We start from the raw sequence: 15,171 nt of genomic DNA on the forward strand, positions 1-15,171 counted from the left end.
AGAGGATCTTCCTGTTGTCAGCATTGACAGGGACAAGGGGTGAAGTCACTGTTTTTGGAGCGATATTCAAGGTTGCGGGCGGAGCGGGCTCGGGAAGGGCAGGGAAGGGCGGCTCTCATCGGCGAATCACGAAATCATACAACGGTTTTCCCGTTTTGTCTTTTCAAAACAATGTGTGACGACGACATGCCGTCTCAAGTTCTACACCAGTCCCCATAGCATGCAAAGAAGCCTGTACTCACCCGAAGATGTTCGCATAGATCGTGTGGCTGGAGCAGCGATACACACTCGGGAACTCCGAGCGGGAAGAAGGCCTTGTCTGATTCGGAGCGGGTCCTTTCTCCTTGCATCCGGCGCGGTTGAATGTGAGGACTGGAACCTGACACGATCTTTACTGCCCAACATGCTCGCTTACCCTGCGCGGCTAAAGGAGATGCTAAACTGGATTGTCAAACAGCAGCCGCCGTCTGAGGGTCAGGTGGTGAACTTTGGACATCCTCTAGACGTGCAGCAAAAGTCTTGCGTCAAGACAGCACAATCCCCGTGCTCATGGCAGATATGCAGGTGGCTGCTGCCTGCACATATCTCAGAAGCCGAAGCCCACATTGTTAATTTGGCTTCTGTCTCAGCACGCCCAGACATGTCGCGGTTCTAGCCAAAATCCTGCGGCGGAAAGAAATCCTCGAAAAGGTAGACAAAGATGCGAGTCTGACCTATCGAATGCTTTAGAAACTCGTGATCTCGGTTGAGGGCCTTGCTTTTCGGTTTCAGCAGGCATGGGGTGGCTGGTCGCTCTGACTTGCTGCGAATTCTCTCCGACCAATCAATACACAGCCCGCACCGCCTCTTCTCATGCATACATGCCCGACTCACGAGGCGTACTACGCATGCCCACATTACTCGAATGTCTCCGTGATCTTGTGAGGGTAGGGTTTGTTATGCCTATGGATGACACTTGCGCCGCGGCCTGAATGCGTGTGTGAGACTTCGTCTACAAGCAGTCACAAGTTTATCGCATCCCGCGTGCCGTGTCACGTTCTTGGAAGGGGAAAGAGACTTCCTCGATGGGTACGGCGGTTCGGCCAGGTAAGGTAGTATCATTGTTGTTGTTGCAATCGCACGAACCGGCATGCTCCCGTATCGGTGCGCGCCCTCAATTCTGCACGACACTACTGATCTCTTGAACTCCCGACCCTTGAGGGCAGGCTCCTTTCGCTTCCTATTCATTCGCATGCGCTCTTCTCGAGTATTGTGGATTTCCTGGTTACGTGGGGCAGCAGAGCAACAAGCATAGCACACACGGATCAGGTCATGACTGCCTTGTCGTGCTTGTGCATAGCTACTTATTCAACCTGCCCTTCCTATGCTGATAACCCCTCTACCCTTTTGACTCGGTCGTTCACCACATGATAATATTCTTATGAAAGCACGCTCATTCTTCTTGACGAAACACACGATAAATACTTTACGACCCTCGGACAACACTACAGACAAATACATATGCCCACTATTTTCGCTTGGTATTGCTGTCTCAACTTTAACATCATCATACCTCAGCCTCGACCTACACCGCCTCTTCCCTGAATAGGATTCGCCTCTGCAGCGGATATTAACAGCACGACCCGCCATGGCTTTCCACTCTTCACATCCTCACCCTTTTGGTTACGACTTAAATGCCAATCACCTGAATTACGACACGCCTCAACAATCAAATCAACCCTCCAAGTACTATCAAGAAACAAAACCTGGCGCAGATCAACCGATCAACAATGCTGCGATGATGCAGGCAAACTCATTGAGTCAAAATTTTCGCAAAGACTCCGTCGCAACGAATTCCGGCGCTCAGAATGACGCTCCGACTTGGGATCACAAGCAGATATATCCCACCGCTGGTTACAATACCTCACATGTCTACCAAGGCGACAACAGTGGATATGCTCAACATGACCACACCCAAGTCTACTCTACTACATCCCAGGGCTGGATGATGTCGCCGACTGGCTCTGTGGACACGTCAGGCTTCGAAGGGTATGCAGGAGCCAAGTACGAGAACTCGCCTTTCCCAGGTAGTCTTCCCTCAGAGCGAGCCACGTTCACTCCGCATCCATTCTCTCAGACTCGTCATGTGTCGAGTCCGCCACAAGCTTCGTCGTCACCGCCAGCACACGCCGACTGGATGGACATGACCGGACCAAACAAACCCTTGAAGTCAGCAGACGTCAAGCCGATCAAGCCTCGACATCAGCCTATACTCAGACGTGAGCATCGTGACAGTATACGGAAGAAGAATGCAAAGATTCCCATACCGTCGGAGATCACTCTTGAGAATATCGACGACTTGATCGAGGGTTGTACTGATGAAGACGAGATGAAACAGCTAAAAGCGCAGAAGAGGCTTCTCAGGAACAGAGAAGCGGCGTGAGTACATCCCCAATCTGAAGAACAAATCATCATACTGATATCCACGACAGACTCGCATCTCGACAACGAAAGAAGAAGCACACTGAAAACCTCGAGCAAAAGGAGAAGCATCTTGAGACCAAGCTTCTGTCCTTGCATCAGCAGATAGATCAACTACGCCTGCAAGTCGAGACAGCAGAGAGTCAAAAGCAGTTCTTCATATCTGAACACAACAAAGCTCATTCTAGGATCCAAACAATGCAGATGGAGAAGGAAGACTTGATTTGCAGCCACACGAAGGAGACTGCGCATCTGCGAGGACAGATAAATTGGTATCGCGAGCAATTTGAGGCCACGAGTCCTGCTGCGCCAGCGATGAGTGCAGCGCCGAGCTCTACTGGCTTCACTGACTTCAATTTGGAGATGGATCATTTGGCCATAGAAGACCAGCCATGGGATAGGTTCATCAGCGTACAGGGAGCTGAGAATGTTGACTACCTTGGCGATACCGCTGAATCCTTTGCGACAATTCAGCCTGTCAAACAACAACAGCAAGAAATCGCAACAAGGCTAGGCACAGAGCAACCAGTCGCTTCGAGTATCTTGTTCATGCTGTTGCTATGTGGAGCCTTCGTTGCGTCGAGATCATCGCCAGCCTCGAGAGATACCGCGCAAGCCGGACTTATTCCCAAGATGCCCGAGGAAGTCAGAGCAGCAAGCACGGAAGTCTTGAATAATTTGCTCAAAGACAACCCCAAAGAGGTGTCACGTTTCCTCCCTGATCTCACGCCTTCACATCACTACCCTCGGGTGGCAGACAATATTTGGCCGCAGCACAACAATATGCAAGACTTGCACAAGCATTTGACGTCTCCCACTGCGGCTCAGGAAGCGGAACAGGTTTTCGCAATGACGCCAGAACAGTACAACGCGTTGACCACATACCAACACATGGACACCGTTGTCTCAGCACCAGCGACTCACAGTATGCGGCCAGATCTCGCGGAGACATTGTCGCGCATGAAAGAGGCCAGGGGACCGAGTAAGGCTGAGGTCTACACAAGATCACTGCTTTGGGAGACTGTGCCAGAAGACGTGGTCAGAGCCTTCAAAAAGGCTGTTACCGACAAGCTGGAAGCAAATGATCTGATGAATGAGTAATGACATATGGGATCTCATGACAAGACGACAGAAAGATGGACGAACAGATGCCACAAGCGACGATGATGTTGATAGTCGATGACCGATGAGGTTCCCTCTGTATATGGACTCTTCTTCTTTCCTTTGTATGAATGATTCATGGACATGACGGATGGATCAAACGACCTCGACGACTTGATGGACTGCATACAAGACAAGGAGAGACTTGCTACGATTACCACACTACGACTACGAACACCCCTATATACACGAAACACACGAAACACGACATGTTTGATAAAGTACCTACGAGGCTACGACCACGAATGTAATGACGACCTAATTACGACCCTCGCCCTACCTTTGCTTACTCTGTCTCTCATATTTTCCTGTCTTCCTTCTTTCTCTGATCTCTACAGCTTTCTCTTTTCACACATACGCAGAATGGGATGAAGGTGTAACGGCAGCGACGAATTTATGAGTGGCAAGCACTTGTCTCACGACCCTTCTCTTGCAACTGACTGCTTCTTACGAGGGAATGTCCGATGTATGTAGCAAGGCCTCTTGCATGGCTTCAATCTACTGTCTCTATCAAGACATCCTTCTGATGGATCCGCATCAAGTTATAAGACTCACTAGTGTCTCTGTTGTCGTCTGTGTTTTTAAGAGTATGGTTGCGTAAGACTCGTCACATTGCTGCCTGCTGGACCCCTCTTCTGACTCATATCACCATCTCTCGAACACCTCAAGTATACGTGCATCACCACAATCCCCTCTAGAAGAAACTCAGTTTCTCCATCGCTGACTTTTACCTCAAAGAGTCTCATAATTAAGAAACCAAAAAACATGGCCCAACAAACACTCAAACGCATAATCTCCGAGCACAAGAACCTCCAATCCGAGCAACATCTAAACAACTACACAGCATGCCCATCAGAATCCTCACTATTCTCCTGGACAGCAATCATCACCGCCCCTGCCACCTCCGCATACCCCTCTCAAACCTTCCACCTTAACATCAATTTACCAGACACCTACCCCCGTCATCCCCCCACAATGACCTTTACAACTCCAATCTTCCACCCAAACATTGAAGCAAACGGGGAAGTGTGGCTAGCAGAATTTCAAGCGCGGAATTGGAGTCCTGCATTTACAATCAGGGTTTTGTTGATTTCTTTGCAGGTTATGCTTGGGGAGCCGAATGTTGAGGAGGGTTGTGTGGGGAATGAGGAAGCTGCGAGGTTGTGGAGGGAGGATAGGGAGGGGTTTATGGAAAAGGTGAGGAATTGTGATGGAGATGTATGAGGGTGGAGAAAAGTGATGGCAAGAGGTCATTGTTATTGAGGGAAATCAGGTAGTCGGAATTTTGGCATGGTTTACGTATATGACGAAAAGACTTCATGTCAAGGGTTGTACGAGACAAATACTGTGAGATGCCCCACTGCCGCAACCCTCAGATCTTCAACTCGGGCTTCTTGGGCGCAGGAGCTTTGGTGATACTAAACCACTCACTCATCCCCTTTGCAACGACTTCTCCACGGCTGTTACCAGTGTCCCCATGAGTTCCCTCCATAAGAAAGGCATAAGATCTGTTTCCCCCAAGCACATTAGTCCAAAAGTTCTCCCTCATCATGGCAAATAAAGTGAACAGTTGCAGTGGAGAAAGACGGCAAAAACAAGAAAGAAAGAACACTCACCCTTTCTCGTCAACCTTTGGAATGTCCCAAAAGATATACGATCCGTTTCCAGCAGGGAGACGCAACTTCATCCAATCTGTACGCACATAGGAGTAATCCAATGGCCAATGCTTATTATCATTTTGTTGCTTTATGAGGTTCAGACCGAGATCCTGAATATTGCTCCTTCGTCAGTAAACGCGCTGTTTACTTCATCCTTGTGGAAAGTATCTTGAGGGGAAAGTGTGGGTAGAGGGAAAACAAACGTATTCTTCATCAGTGGACCAAAAGACTCTGATCTGGGAGTGCTGGAATACGCCATTGATATCGCCGATTTGCTCTGGCGTGTAGGTCAGATTGATAGCTGCATTGGCCAGACTAGCAGTAGCGATGGCAGAAGCAGCGAGGAAAGAAGTAGTCTTCATGATTTGTTCTAGTCCCGTAGTCGAATGTTGTCTTTGGAAGTAATGGATTGGAAGTGGGTATATTCAAGTCAGAAGACTGTCATTGCGATATCTTTATACCAGTCTCTTTCTAGAGATCTACTGATGCTACGTTGTCCGCGGATAGATTGAGTCCAGCGTCCTCTGGTGCCTGGGAAGGATGCAAATTGTGTTGCCTTGGAGTGGATGATTTCTCATGCTGGTGCCTGGAAGCCTGTGCACTTGGCATGACGACGGCATCCTGCATGCTAAGAATAGGAGCCACTCTCCGCTCTGTGTGATATATGTTTTCAGACTTCTTGAATACGGGCTTTATGTCGCATATAGTGTTGAGAGTGGCTGTGTCGATCGACCTTGACAGCTCGTAGTACGCAACGTAGACTGAAAGACGTGGATTTGATGTTTTTAAGTTCAGCAAGGCAATGATATGACCTTGTAGGCATCTACTCACAATTTCTTGCTTGTCCCTGAACAATGAGATGGAAAAGAAAAGAAAAGCAATTAGAAAAACACCGATGTATTGCACGCTTATGCCCTTACTCCATGGAATCTCCCAGCACCTCAAATGCAATGTTTCATGTACCGTGAATTGAGCCTGCTCGAAAGCCAATTCTCCAGGCTCAAGCACCCATCTTCAGCTCGTAGAATTCGGGGTGTGTGGTTTGAATCATTGTAGTGACACGTTCCACCTCTTCAGCCAATCCCTGGACGTTGGCATCCCACATTCTCAACTCTCTTGTACCGATACTGGGAACACCTGACTTGAATCCTTCACCATTGGTCGCCTCATTGCTAAAGTGGATGAGTCCGTCGATCTGGTCAATGTAGCCGGAGAGACGACCTTGCTCAATCATCTGTGCGGCATAAGCTTCAGCACGGTCTGCATCAACACCCAACATGGCGCCGAGATTTGTGACAGGAATGTTGGAGTAGAGACGTGAGACGCCGAGCAAGTTGTGTTCCAGAACGGCCTTGTCAAGCACAGTGCTGCCATCAGCAGTCTTTGCCATTTGGTGTGGTTGCAGCTTTTCAGCAAAGGCTCTTACTTCTTCGGGCGAGAGAACACGATCTAGGAAGATCTTCTCAAGAATTGAAAACTCATCGCATTGAGGTGTGCGGTCGTCCTTGTATAGGCGGGCAAGTTGGCGTGCGCGTTTCGGACCAGCAGGGGCGAGCACGGCACAAATGATGGCGGCTGAAAGGGCATGGAGGCGTTCGTCTTCGTCGATGAGAGATTCTAGCGAGAGGTTCAGGTAGCTGTTTGATGCGTCAAGGAAGTTACGCTGTGAGTCGGAGATGCGGGCTTGAGAGAGTTGGAATTGAAGTTTTGTGGGCTGGTCTTGGACATTGTAGATGACATTCTTGACTCTGTTGAGGTAGGAGAGAGCATTTGTCGGATCGTCTTCTTCGAGATAGCAACGAGTGATGCGGATCCAGATCTTTGCCTTGTCGTCGTCGGTTACGTGGCGTTGGGATGAATCCAATGTGATTTGCTGGAGCACCTTTGCAGATGAAGTAAAGTCATCGTTCTGCTCGTGACTGTCGGCTAACATCAATTTGATGGCGCTGTCTTGCTCTTCGTAGGAGACGACTTTGGGGGCGAGAGCCTCGATGGCTTCGGTGCCCACTGCGATCTTGACGTCGGCATCAGGGAGAGAGGCGAGCTTGTTGACGAAGGAAGCGAGGAGGGGGCGTGATGTGACAATGCCGACAGAATCTCCGAGGACGGATTGAACGAATGCGATCAGGTTGCTGGGCAGTTGGTCGGGCGTGGAGGTCGTGAGGATCGTGTCGAGCAATTCGTTGTAGCCTTGGGCCTTCTTGCTTGCTTGAGCATCTTCGAGTGCGAGAAGGGCCTCAGTCACTTGGGATGACGCCAGCGTTCCTGCGGTTGCCATGTTTGGGTGTGTGTCGATGTGTAGATAAGCAAGGACAGGAGGATAGAAGCTGTGAGGAAGGTGCGACAGGAATGTAAGAGTCGAGGAAGGTGCGACTGTTGATTGATTGACGGAGCTCGCACACGTCACTTTCACAAATCCGGGGATACAAGAAGGTCTGTGCGTCACAATCGATTGGAATGAGTGACGGCCACAGTGAGCGCAACGCTCTTTGCTCCTTCCTCGTCGTCGCCCATTCTCACACCATGTCGTCCAACGGGATCAAGACGGAAGATGGCGCATACATCAAGCCGGAACACATCAAGTCGGAGATGGACGTCGACGAATACGAAGACACGGGCGAGTGTCATATGCCGGCATCTGAAGAAGAGCAGCAAGCCTGGCTCTGCAAATTACCCAAATGGCTCTGGACCGCCTGGGCTGACCTGGGCGAGGACGAAGAGATCGAGCTAGGAAAGGTGCGCGTCTATCACAAACCTAAGCCCGACGGTTCGCAAAGGATTCAAATGAGGCTTCACGACCTGCCCCAGCATAAGAATGTGCCCAAACTCTATGACCTGTCGTCTTCGCGAGACCAATACAACAACACCATCATCTTCTCGGAGCGCGACCAACCTGGATTCAAGGCCTGGAACCCGAATCGTGTCAGAAAGGATATCAGAAGGGACAACTTCAAAGTGAACAAATCCAACAAGCCATATACTTCGTCCATTCCAAGTATGCCGCTTCAATTGCTCCAATCATACCATTTTACTGACTATGACAGAACAAACGGCTCTCGAAGGCTTCGTCAAGGCTGAAATGGCAGTCACTGCCGTCGAGAACGATGAATACCGCCGTCTGACTGATCAACGCTTCATGGAAATGTTCCAACCCAAACGCACCACTCGCTTCGAATCCGGCGCCGACGTCCAAATCCACTCGACCGCCGCCGCCAACAACGCTTTCGGCAGCTTCATCAAGGCCAGCCAAGCAAAGAAGCCCATCAAGAAGCAACAAGAAAAGGCCGTCCGTGTCAGTCAAGAAGAACTCTTCGATCTCCTCACAGACTGCTTCAAGCAATACCGTTACTGGTCGCTCAAGGCTCTCAAGCAGCGCCTGCATCAGCCAGAGGCTTTCATCAAGCAGAATGTTGAGAAGATTGCCACTCTCATGCGCAGTGGTAAGTTTGCCATGAACTACAAGCTCAATCCTGAGTACGAGAGCTCCGTCGATCCTCAAAACGTCAAGGAAGAAGTTGCAAACGAGGTCGAAGAGGAAGATGATGACGATGACGACGACGACGATGATGACGATGATGAGGACGGCTACGAAGATGTCAAGATGGAAGATTCTTGATCGCTGTCTCTTTTCTCTTGTCATGCATTTTTCTGCCTCCTTTGCTTCGTCATTTACCATGATTCACTCCTGCTTCTCTGCATTTCTGGCGTTGGGGACTTTGCTTGGATATTGCATGCATCAGGCGTCCGGCCTAGACGAGCTTACTCGTACTTTTTCACAGGACAAAAAACAAGTCATTCAGGCTTTACCTTTTCCTTGCTTCCTTTTCCCTTTTTCCAATACCCACGATACAACACGTACTATCCATCCTTCTTCATCCATCCAATCATGACTCCTGCCAATCTTTTGACCAGATCGAGGTCAGCTGCCGAGACACAATCGGATCTGAACCCGTCTTTGTGGGTGTCGATGTCGCGGCAGTCGACGGGAGATAGCATACCAGATTCAGCCTCTGTCTGGCGCCTGGTTTCATAGATTGGCTCTTGTTGTCCGGATATATGGTATGTACAGCCCATGCAGCGCTCTGCAGTCATGCAGGCTTCCGCCTCGTTTTTTGGCTTCGACATGCGTCTTGCAGCATCACGAGCCTCGTCATACACACCCGATCAGTATCGATGCCGGCAGTTGCGCTTCGCGTACCTATTACCTCACATCTGACATATGCAATTTACGGTGCCGTGGACATGTCTTCAGGATCGGGACACAAGTCTTCAATTCTCTACCATGCCGGGTGATAGGGTTTAATTGCGTCAGGTAGCAGGACCTTTTGCTCACTTTATTCTTCTACATGAGCTCGAGTACTGATTGGTTCTGACAAATCTCATCTGTCTTTGCCGTTCACTTTGCTCATGGACGACTAGGTGTTTATTGCGTATCTTCCGCAGATTGACCACTTGGGGGGTTTCGAGAGCCCGAAGCGTGGATTCAATTCTCTGGCCTGCACAACCGGTTTGTCGAGATCTCGGTATGAGAATCTTGGTACGAGAGTCTTGGGCAGCCACATTCTTCCATAGTTCATAGTGTTGAAATTGGTTGACGGTATCTTTTACCGTGACAACCACGTCGTTTGGTCAACCCTGTCGTGGACTATAACTTCCACATTTGCTAAGGCAATTTCTCTCTAGAAGCTGCTCACGTGTGAGAGGACTTTTCGGCATGTGTTCAAGATGCATAGTCATATACGGGCAATCGTAAGTTAGGACATTCTGTGCTGCCATGTGATCCCTCAAGCATTTCCAGGAAAGAGTCATCATCCGAGGCTTCGACACGGATACCGATGCTTTGCGATGGATGCCTCCAACCATCCCTGTGCAACCCCTTTGATGAGTCAACTACTGGATCATCAGACTATCAATCGACTATGTGGCAGCGAGTCGATGTACAAACAATTGCCTTAACGAGCCTCATGACCAAAGCTCGCGGAGCTCCAATTACGCCATACAAAATTAGAGTTTACGGGGTCTTAGTAACACCTCCCGACCATCTGTTCAACAAACAATCTCCACCGTCGCTATTCCACACATTTCATTCTCATCACTAACAGCTCAATGATCCTTGAGATCTGATCAGGAGAAAATGCCTGCAGCCACTAAACCGCCTCGCAAATACAAAGCCAAGCCACCGATTTCCGCTTTGGATTCTGCGGCGGCACAACACAGAAGACAGCAATCATGTAAAGCACAACGAGCATACCGCCAAAGAAAGGAAGATACGATAGCCACTCTATCGCAACAGATTCTTGAGTTAGAAGGAACAATCACAAACCTCAGTGCTTGTTTTGTGGGATTGAATGATAAGGTACTAAAGTATCTGGATGGTATCAAGAGCAATGACGGGGAAATGCTGGCAAGAGGCATTGGCGAGAGTATGGGAGAATTCAAGAGATTAATTGATGATGAGGGAGGTATTAAAGATACTCAAGAAACTGAAGGCAAGGTAATAAAAAAGAAATCGAAGCACAGCCAACGTGAGGACTCGGCCACACAAACACCACCAGCGACATTACCGACACCAGCTCCTGAAAATGAACATTTATCGCCAATGTCCATCATGCCTCACTTCAACACCGAATATCCACTACAACGCCAATTGCCCTATCATCAGAGCCCTTCACCATCAACAAACATCCAATCTTTCTCCGGCCCAACATTCCAGGGTCTCTCAATCCAACCCTACCAACCATTACTCTCGGCACACGAAATCACTGGTGATCTCACAGGACTCGGCATCTCGCAGAACCAACACGCGCTCGCTTACCGCATTTGCATCCCCACAATCGCAAAAGCCTACTATCTACTCCAGAACCGCGACATCGATGATCCTGTCTTGCGGCGAGTCTTTGCAACGTACTATGCCATACACCCTGTATACGAGGTCAAGATGAGGGTAGAGGAGATGGTGCAGAGGAGGAACGATCGAAGTGTCTTCACGAAGCTGTCAGAGCGGAACGGGTGGTGGAGTGCTGTGGAAGTCGCAGCGTATCTGTTCGAAAAAGGTGTCTGGTTCGATGAGGCACGAGATTGCTGTGTGATTAAAGGGAGGGAGATTGTTAATGTTGAGAAGTTGATTGATGGTAGGTTTGGCCTATGGATTCTACCAATGGTGTGTCATGCTGACGGAATGATAGGCATTGTCGTTGATGCCGTCTGTGCGGTTGACCACCCGGAGTTCAGGGAAGAAACTGTGAAAAGAGCCATTGACAAGATTCTTGGGTAGAATCTCCTGGCCGGTCTACGGTTTCAAACGACAAGACGCCAGCATGAAAGAATAACCAGATCCACAAGACGACATTGAACATTCTCGCAGGAGCACTGCAAGATCCCTCACCAGGACAATTCTCTGGGCGCACGTAGCACAAATCATTCGACAAACGATATCGCGGCTCGCCGGAAATGACTCTTGACAAGAGCATGTCTAAGCCTCCCCCAGATTTTACCCAACGTGGTGGGTATGGTCCGGTATACCAAAAGAAGAAGTCGCTTTCGAAATTTGCGACTTTTCGAGCTCATGACGTTCGTTGTCTTGATACGCGGAGTGACAGCCGGAACTCTGTTCCAGCCACGTCACTTGTTCCCACGTGCGGATCAGCAAACATGGTGGCTTATCAGGGTTCTACGAGCCTCACCCACGGGAATAGGCTGTTGACGAGTCTCTATCTATGCAGACACTGATATGTGTGGTTGGTAGAGTCGTCTGCGGAGCCTCGTTTGGATGGCTCTTGATATCCACTACACTGGCTTTTCGATACACCAAGTTCAGGACGTCTCCAGATATCGAGAAAGAGGCTGTTGAGTGATCGCACAGCCTTCTGACGGCATGTGGTATTGATGTCCTCGCTTCGCAATGATGTCGTTGTCCAGCCGTGATGAGAGAGGTTTATTGAAGACCAACGCCCAAGGCCTGGTGTCTTGACCTTGGCATTCTACCACTATTCTGCTCAGATCATGTTCGCCATTCAGATTGGAGCAGGCATATTGCCTCCGATTCTCGTTGGTATTGTAGCTTATATCACTTATGTCGTGATTGTATTGCTATGTGGTATGTCATTTCCCTATATTGATGACCGACGACCAAGTGCAGATGAAAATATGCTGACATCCTATAAAAGTCGACAACTGAATCTCTCCCCCATCGGACCAACCACAAGTCTTGATCTTCTTCTGCCTCTTCCTCCTCCTCATGACATCTTCCTTCTTCAAGTGTCTATACCACGCCTACGTCGATCTAGGCATCCTCGCCAACAACACTTACATCGATCCCGAGATCCAAGCCAGCCCATCATTCGAAAAAGTTCACGGTCTACCAAGAAAAGTCTACCCAGCACCTTTTCTGGAGACTTTTCACGATCAAATGTTTTGCGAGTGCGATGAGGATGGAGAACCGCTTTGGTGCAGGCGCTGTGAGCACTATAAACCTATTCGTACACATCATTCCAGGATGCTGGATCGTTGTGTTTTGAAGTTTGATCACTATTGTTCTTGGGTAAGTCCTTTTCTATCTGCCTTTTCTTATTTCCTCGTATGTTTCGCTGACATGGGGAATCTATAGGTCGGAGGCTACACCACCGCCACAAACTTCAAATTCTTCCTCCAATTCTCAGTCCCTGCAGCTTAGATTCTGATGATAGCGAGATGGGTGTCACGGTACAAGAATAATCACCTAGCGTTGGAGTTGAAGGCGACCACGATGATGAAGACGAGGATACCACTATCCTAGGAATAGAAACCGCTCAGAGTAATTTCACTATTTTTCCATGGGTGACTGCGCGCCGTGAAGCTTGTTTCGACACTCGTAAGACCCTAGAGATCTGGGCTTCTCAGAGTCAGAAAGTATCATTAGACAAGTCTGCATCTTTCTTATGACCTACTAGAAGGTCACAAAAGACTTATCCTAGGATCTTAAGAGAAAAGAACAACAACTGCACCGAACATGACTTAACATAACATAGCACTCGAGAAAGCACATGAGCTGCAGCTTTGAAGCTCTCCCTATGGCGAGGAAATTCTCCGGATATCTCAAGCTGATGTCATCCATGATCAGAGTATATATGACGTGATATCAATCGTCACTTAGCTTCCAACTAATTACGATATGACATCGAGACATGGTCTTCATGTCACAGATCGGCTCTTGAAGCATGATCCGTCAGAAGATATATCACTGAACTTCTAGTCATGGAGAATTTACTAAGCTGCAATGCTTCGTCAGAGCTGCTCTATATTACCTGCCAGATCAAAAGCCCATAATCACGCCTATGCGCATACTCTTCTCCTTATTTCGTACTCTAAGGGTCAGCCATAATAGATTGTGCCACATAGATTACGGCTCCGCATACAGTCCGGCGAATGATACGGCGTGAAACGATGAATCGCATGTCAAAGACGTCAAGTATACTCCGAACGAAGCTATATCAGCTGCTATTTTCTTTTTATCAGTCACTCACGGCTTGAGATTTGTGTATGAGACGAACGTTGCCTATTGATAATCGCCATTGAACCAGATGAAGCTTTTCTTGGGTCTATGATCCTTAAGCTTCATCGACGTATTTAGCCTGCAGCTGCGAGAGTCCAAGGATCTTATAGTAGGGAAATTGTACAAGTCAGATAAACGAGGGTCGCCGACCTGTGTACTTTCCCTCCTCGGATTTCGACTTGCTGAAGACTGTCAAGGGATTCGATTTACGTCGCATCATATCCTCCTCGAATCGTGTATGGGTAGCATGATATGCCTTTCGAGAATATGAACATTCTTTGACGGGGACCAGCTTTGATAGTGAGTGAGGAACGACCTCAGTCAAATTGATCCGCGGCATCCTCAAGCTATGAAAGAGAAATATGAGCATCAGACAGAGATGTACTCTCTCACTCTTGTACAGTTTGCCAGAGATCGATTCGTGATCGACACGTGAGACAGAAGTGTATATACCTAGCTGCAACCATCAACAGACATTGGTTCTAGACATCGATCGCTCCCAAGTTCATGTGCACAAGTAGCTCTCTAGATATCTAGACACTACGCCGACGGCCTCGCATGGTCGAATGTACTCCGGATGAAGGGTTCCGCGATCAGCATGTGGCCAGGTATCGCAAGGAGAATTCCACGACTACAGCGGCCGACACGAGAGTCACCAGGTCCATATTCCTCTCATCAATATCTGCACTCCAGACACGGAAAGGAGAGGACAAGAAGCACACAAATAACCTGTGTGATACGGACCTGAATTTCTGCTTCTGTATACTACCGAGATGATTGCAGCCATATCAGTTGAAGCACAGTAATTGCTCTTCAGCTTGGTATCTCACACGAGTAGATCTGGACGGCAGCTCGATGATTGAGCAAGACTGTTGGGTGGCTGATCTTATGCATATGCAAGATGAATATGTGTAAAGAGCTGAGAGGTCAACAAATTGACTGGAGCGATATAAAAGATCCTTACGAGATTGCGAAGAAAAAGCCATGTAAGAGATCCGGGGTCTGTATGGCGTCGGATGAGGCATTATTGGTCGTCGGAGTATTATACAGCTCACTGCCGAAGAGCGTTTCATATTTCAGTCGCAGTGGTTTAGTGGTAAAATTCGTGCTTGCCATGCACGAGCCCCGTGTTCGATTCACGGCTGCGACATATTCTTTTGTACTTTTTGCTTCTTCCATCCAATCTATCCGCCGTCAGAATGACCTGAAGGTGTTCATAAACATATTTGGTCAAGCCTGACCCGATACCTGAGAGCGATGTCGAAATGTGAAGTTGATCTCGTCAGCGTTGACTGGTCTACATTGCAGATGTTTTACTTGTCATGTGCTTAGCACTGTGGGTGCCATTGATGCGGTCTGGAC

At 48.7% G+C, this 15,171-nt stretch overlaps 6 protein-coding genes across 6 annotated transcripts; 5 read left to right on the plus strand and 1 right to left on the minus strand.

Annotated features, from left to right (window-relative positions):
* Positions 1–1,627: 1,627 nt before the first annotated feature.
* Positions 1,628–3,561, plus strand: AUEXF2481DRAFT_30164 (uncharacterized protein; the record flags this gene model as incomplete). The annotated part of the gene is made up of 2 exons (XM_013487696.1): positions 1,628–2,418; positions 2,472–3,561. 2 exons carry the CDS (start codon positions 1,628–1,630, stop codon positions 3,559–3,561), a joined length of 1,881 nt encoding a protein of 626 aa, XP_013343150.1.
* Positions 3,562–4,386: 825 nt separating this feature from the next.
* AUEXF2481DRAFT_30165 (uncharacterized protein) lies at positions 4,387–4,845 on the plus strand (the record flags this gene model as incomplete). Its single annotated transcript, XM_013487697.1, has 1 exon — positions 4,387–4,845. The coding sequence occupies one exon, from the start codon at positions 4,387–4,389 to the stop codon at positions 4,843–4,845; it is 459 nt and encodes a 152-aa protein (XP_013343151.1).
* Positions 4,846–6,279: 1,434 nt separating this feature from the next.
* On the minus strand, positions 6,280–7,557 carry AUEXF2481DRAFT_66229 (uncharacterized protein; the record flags this gene model as incomplete). Its single annotated transcript, XM_013487805.1, has 1 exon — positions 6,280–7,557. One exon carries the CDS (start codon positions 7,555–7,557, stop codon positions 6,280–6,282), a length of 1,278 nt encoding a protein of 425 aa, XP_013343259.1.
* Positions 7,558–7,802: 245 nt separating this feature from the next.
* AUEXF2481DRAFT_5687 (uncharacterized protein) lies at positions 7,803–8,895 on the plus strand (the record flags this gene model as incomplete). The annotated part of the gene is made up of 2 exons (XM_013487652.1): positions 7,803–8,274; positions 8,324–8,895. The coding sequence occupies 2 exons, from the start codon at positions 7,803–7,805 to the stop codon at positions 8,893–8,895; spliced, it is 1,044 nt and encodes a 347-aa protein (XP_013343106.1).
* A 1,518-nt stretch (positions 8,896–10,413) lies between these two features.
* On the plus strand, positions 10,414–11,553 carry AUEXF2481DRAFT_5688 (uncharacterized protein; the record flags this gene model as incomplete). The annotated part of the gene is made up of 2 exons (XM_013487653.1): positions 10,414–11,410; positions 11,465–11,553. The coding sequence occupies 2 exons, from the start codon at positions 10,414–10,416 to the stop codon at positions 11,551–11,553; spliced, it is 1,086 nt and encodes a 361-aa protein (XP_013343107.1).
* Positions 11,554–12,227: 674 nt separating this feature from the next.
* AUEXF2481DRAFT_258570 (uncharacterized protein) lies at positions 12,228–13,087 on the plus strand. The gene is made up of 3 exons (XM_013487893.1): positions 12,228–12,375; positions 12,446–12,819; positions 12,886–13,087. The coding sequence occupies exons 2-3, from the start codon at positions 12,517–12,519 to the stop codon at positions 12,949–12,951; spliced, it is 369 nt and encodes a 122-aa protein (XP_013343347.1). The 5' UTR covers positions 12,228–12,375; positions 12,446–12,516; the 3' UTR covers positions 12,952–13,087.
* The last annotated feature ends 2,084 nt before the right edge of the window (positions 13,088–15,171 follow it).

Source organism: Aureobasidium subglaciale (genome assembly GCF_000721755.1).
Source record: "Aureobasidium subglaciale EXF-2481 unplaced genomic scaffold scaffold_12, whole genome shotgun sequence".
NCBI lineage: Eukaryota > Fungi > Ascomycota > Dothideomycetes > Dothideales > Saccotheciaceae > Aureobasidium > Aureobasidium subglaciale.

Excerpts from the sequence above, each read along its gene's own strand:
- AUEXF2481DRAFT_258570 (XM_013487893.1), top strand. The coding sequence starts at position 12,517 with ATGACATCTTCCTTCTTCAAGTGTCTATACCACGCCTACGTCGATCTA. Across the intron at positions 12,820-12,885 it reads TTGATCACTATTGTTCTTGG|GTCGGAGGCTACACCACCGC; the intron begins GTAAGTCCTTTT and ends GGGAATCTATAG.